Raw genomic sequence first — 3,561 nt, 5'->3', positions numbered from 1 at the left:
AGCCCCCATCTCAACCTCTTGGTTATTGGGCTAGGTAAGCCTCAGTTTGTACCTTAGTATAGTCACTAATACACTTGGTTATTGGGCTAGCTGAATAAGCTAACACAATCATCGCCAGACCGTCATTGGTGCTGCCTCTTTGTTAGATCCACTTAGTATCCCGAGTGGTATGTCAATGCTAGTCCACATCAAGGTGGAGAGAGACAAAAGATGGGAAGGGTGCAATGTCTCTAGGATCTGGACAAAGTGCTTGACATCGAAGGCGAGAATCCTCACGCAGTTGATGGTAAGGTCTTGCAGGTTGTAGGGAATTGTACAGCAGCGAAGTCAGTTGTGAATATTGCGGGGCAGAGGGTCATTAGAGACCCAGGAGATGTTGGTAGTGGTGACCAAGCGAATATTTGGGAAGAGGTCTATTATGGTACAGAAATACGTGAAGTTCAGATTAGCTGCTTGTAGTGCAGATGCTTCTCCTGAAGGTCCAGAGTCCAATCTACTAAACTGGATAGAAGCGACTGAGGGTGCAAGGAGCAACTTCTCACCAAAGATCTCGAAGATCTTGTCCAGAATAGGAGGAGAAGTGAGATTGACCGTGCAAAAGAGATCCACAAAAGGAGTACAGAAAAACGTGGCTTGACAAGTAACGCTGTTGGCGGCAGCGAAGTTAAGAGCAGATGGTTGATTGTCAAGCAAATGTTGCGCAATTTCTTGCAACAATTCGAAGGGCAAAGAGCCGAGCGATGCCTGGGGCAAAGCCTGGAAAAGTGTAGCTAAGGCAGATATAGTGAAGTGAGCCATGCTTGTCTTCACAGTAATATGCATCCTATTATATTGAGAAAACAGCAGTGCGCAGTATGGTACAGAGCCAAGAAGACTGTGAAAATTCACGACGGAATTGCATGATCCACTGTATGCGGAATCAAGTGCAGTGCCAGAAACAGCAAGCAACACTGGGCGGAATCAACACCAGCCGTGCCAAGAGGAGGAGGTGCATACTGTTTGATTACAAGAACAAAGAACTGCTCATTGCCCCGTCTTGGATGAACAAATCGACCAGGTCGCCCATATATACCTCTGCGGAATATCAAGATCTGGCCCTTCTACAGGAGAGGTAAGAAATTGACAGAGGTCAGCCACTCTAGTGGATCGTCTGGGCGGAGTATATGAAAAGCAATGAAGCGATGTTTGCGATCATTGTCCTTGATAGTGACATGGTGTGTGATCTTTATACCGGACCTAGCCATTGACATTGCCAGAAGGGAGTGATCCTGCCAGTGGGTGCGACAGTTGGCCCGAATCAGTGTGCAAGTTATGAAATGTCCACCCACTCTGTTGCAGGTAAGCGCAAAACAGCGAGTATAGTAGTCGACGGGCATGGTGTATTGTCAATGTTACCATGTGGCACCACAGTTTTTAAAGTGCCCAGTCATTATTAAGATTGACGATAATGTACGTGGGCTCGTAATCGTCGTCACTTGCTAGGATGCAACATCATCAAGTATATCATTGACAACTTGGGGTAGGCCGCTCCTTCACTACAGGAGTGGTGGAAGTATCGGTAATCCTTATAAAGGTAACTCTAGCAGATGCAGCCTCGATGTATGTACATTGAATACAGTGTCATTGCCAAGTTTTTTTGTGTGTAACCAGGTCGAAAATGGCGGATGCACTGATAAAGAAGCTTTACAAACAGTTGTCGGACTCGGCAAACAAACCGATGGCCCATTGCAAGGGATACGAGAAGCAGCCAATCTCGAAGGATACGCGAAAGCAAAATTTAGTCAGGATATATCACATAATATCAGCGAAGGTTAAAGCAGGCGTCACATGGTACACAATCAAGCTCACAATAAAGGAGGAGGGAGCTGTAGTCTGTATGTGAGATCTCTATTCACACTGCAACCAAAACACAGAACGGTGAGGTCTAGTAGAGACAAATTAGCCAAAGTAGATGCACACGTAGGCAGGAGACACTGTTCAGTGCCGTTGCATATTGCTTGATGATTGCAATGTAGCCAGGCTTCCAGTTGTTTATCTGGTCACCCCATCGAAGACAAACGTACAGGGTGCAAAGGTTGGGCAAGTGTCATGTTGCAGTGAAAAATGGCATCCATCCTACTGCATGCAGCTCCCAGTTGATGTCATCATCAGCTGAGGCTGCGTGGGCCAACAGCTCAGTGCAAGTGCAAGCGATGTTGAGCACTTCCACAGAGTGCAGAAGGTGAAGTATGGTGTTTCGAATGAAAGTCTGCCCCCACTGGCTGTTGGTAGAGAATGATTCGCCAAAGAAAGGAATCGTGAAAGCCACTTCCTTGAGATACGGGCATAAATGGAGTGGTAGGTCGAGGGGTGGTACTGCAAGAAAGGTTTCTAATAGAATGGTCAGCAGTAGACAACGTCATCAGACTTTTATTGAATCTCTTGTAATGTTAAATATATCCATGTACAATCTGAAAACCATCTATTACACTAAACCATTTCAAATCCCTAGCAAGAGTATATATAGATTGGTGGTGTTTTTGAATCTGGCCAACTTTAGTCAAGATTGTAGGGTTTATATAGTCTGCACAACATATATATATATATATTGTATAGTTATATAATACTATATAGTTTGCAGCATCTATGCATGGCTTATAAGACTGAGCAAGCATGGTGTTCATGAGGATTTGGCTACACAGGCTCTGCTTTCATGCATACCAAATGCTAATATTTGACACAAATAAACTTCAATTGACTTTACTATTAATAGCTACTAAGAAACATTCTTGCTGTCAGTGGTGACAATGAGCAGGTACTAGCAAGCTGAGCCATAAGTTCCTGTCCCCATTATCGTACACCAACCGGCAGAACATGCACTGCAGTGCATGCTCCTCAAAGACTGGCTCAGGGATGCCACTCCCAAACCCACTTCCACCTCCACTTCCACCCCCACCATCCCCGTTCCCATTCCCATACACACTCGGTGTGTCCATATCTATGTCCATGACCACTCACTGGCCTCAGCGTGGCAAAATAGTCCACGCGCAGCACAGAGGCCACGCATCTGCAGTGGAGGCTGGCCTTCTGAGCATGAGCACACAGGCAGTGGACCTTCGAAGAGGGGCGCGTGCATCTGCGGCAGGGGCTGGCCCTTGGGAAAGCTGAGCGCGTGCAGCAGGCACACGAGTGTGAACAGCGATGACTCACCTTGCACAGCTGCGATGCTGATGCCAGCACCAGCAAGGACAGGTGAGATGAGGCAGGGCCCGCTCATGGCAAACAGCGCAAAGCACTCTTCGAGGGACATGTGAATGTGCAGTGAGAGCAGGTGTGAGAACAGGCCTGCCTCCAAGGCAGCAGCGGTGGTGTCATATGAGAAGTGCAGCAAGGGCGAGCACGTGCTCTGCTGGTGCAGCAGCTCAGTCATGGGTGTGAAAACCAATTTAGGAGGAGGAGGAGAGACAAACAGAGACGAACAGCAGGGGCAGACAAGCTCAGGCACTTGTGCAGGCCTGAACGGCTGGGATGGGCTGCTGGCCACTGCTGCTACTGCCACTAGGGTGGGTGCTGGCAGGTGCG

The 3,561-nt window shown here is 47.7% G+C and overlaps 2 protein-coding genes across 2 annotated transcripts in view; both read right to left on the bottom strand.

The window, feature by feature from the left end:
• Positions 1-327: 327 nt before the first annotated feature.
• PHACADRAFT_30211 (uncharacterized protein) lies at positions 328-798 on the bottom strand (the record flags this gene model as incomplete). The annotated part of the gene is made up of 1 exon (XM_007397555.1): positions 328-798. The coding sequence occupies one exon, from the start codon at positions 796-798 to the stop codon at positions 328-330; it is 471 nt and encodes a 156-aa protein (XP_007397617.1).
• Positions 799-2,977: 2,179 nt separating this feature from the next.
• Positions 2,978-3,561, bottom strand: part of PHACADRAFT_210867 (uncharacterized protein) — a gene marked incomplete at both ends in the record, with an annotated part of 858 nt that continues 274 nt past the window's right edge. Inside the window, one exon of the mRNA XM_007397809.1 lies at positions 2,978-3,549. Coding sequence (XP_007397871.1) covers positions 2,978-3,549 — 572 coding nt within the window. The remainder of the gene's footprint in view (positions 3,550-3,561) is intronic.

The sequence above is a fragment of the Phanerochaete carnosa genome (genome assembly GCF_000300595.1).
Source record: "Phanerochaete carnosa HHB-10118-sp unplaced genomic scaffold PHACAscaffold_7, whole genome shotgun sequence".
Taxonomy (NCBI): domain Eukaryota; kingdom Fungi; phylum Basidiomycota; class Agaricomycetes; order Polyporales; family Phanerochaetaceae; genus Phanerochaete; species Phanerochaete carnosa.
Note: the sequence above shows the minus strand (reverse complement) of the source record. Positions and strands in the feature narration are given on the sequence as shown.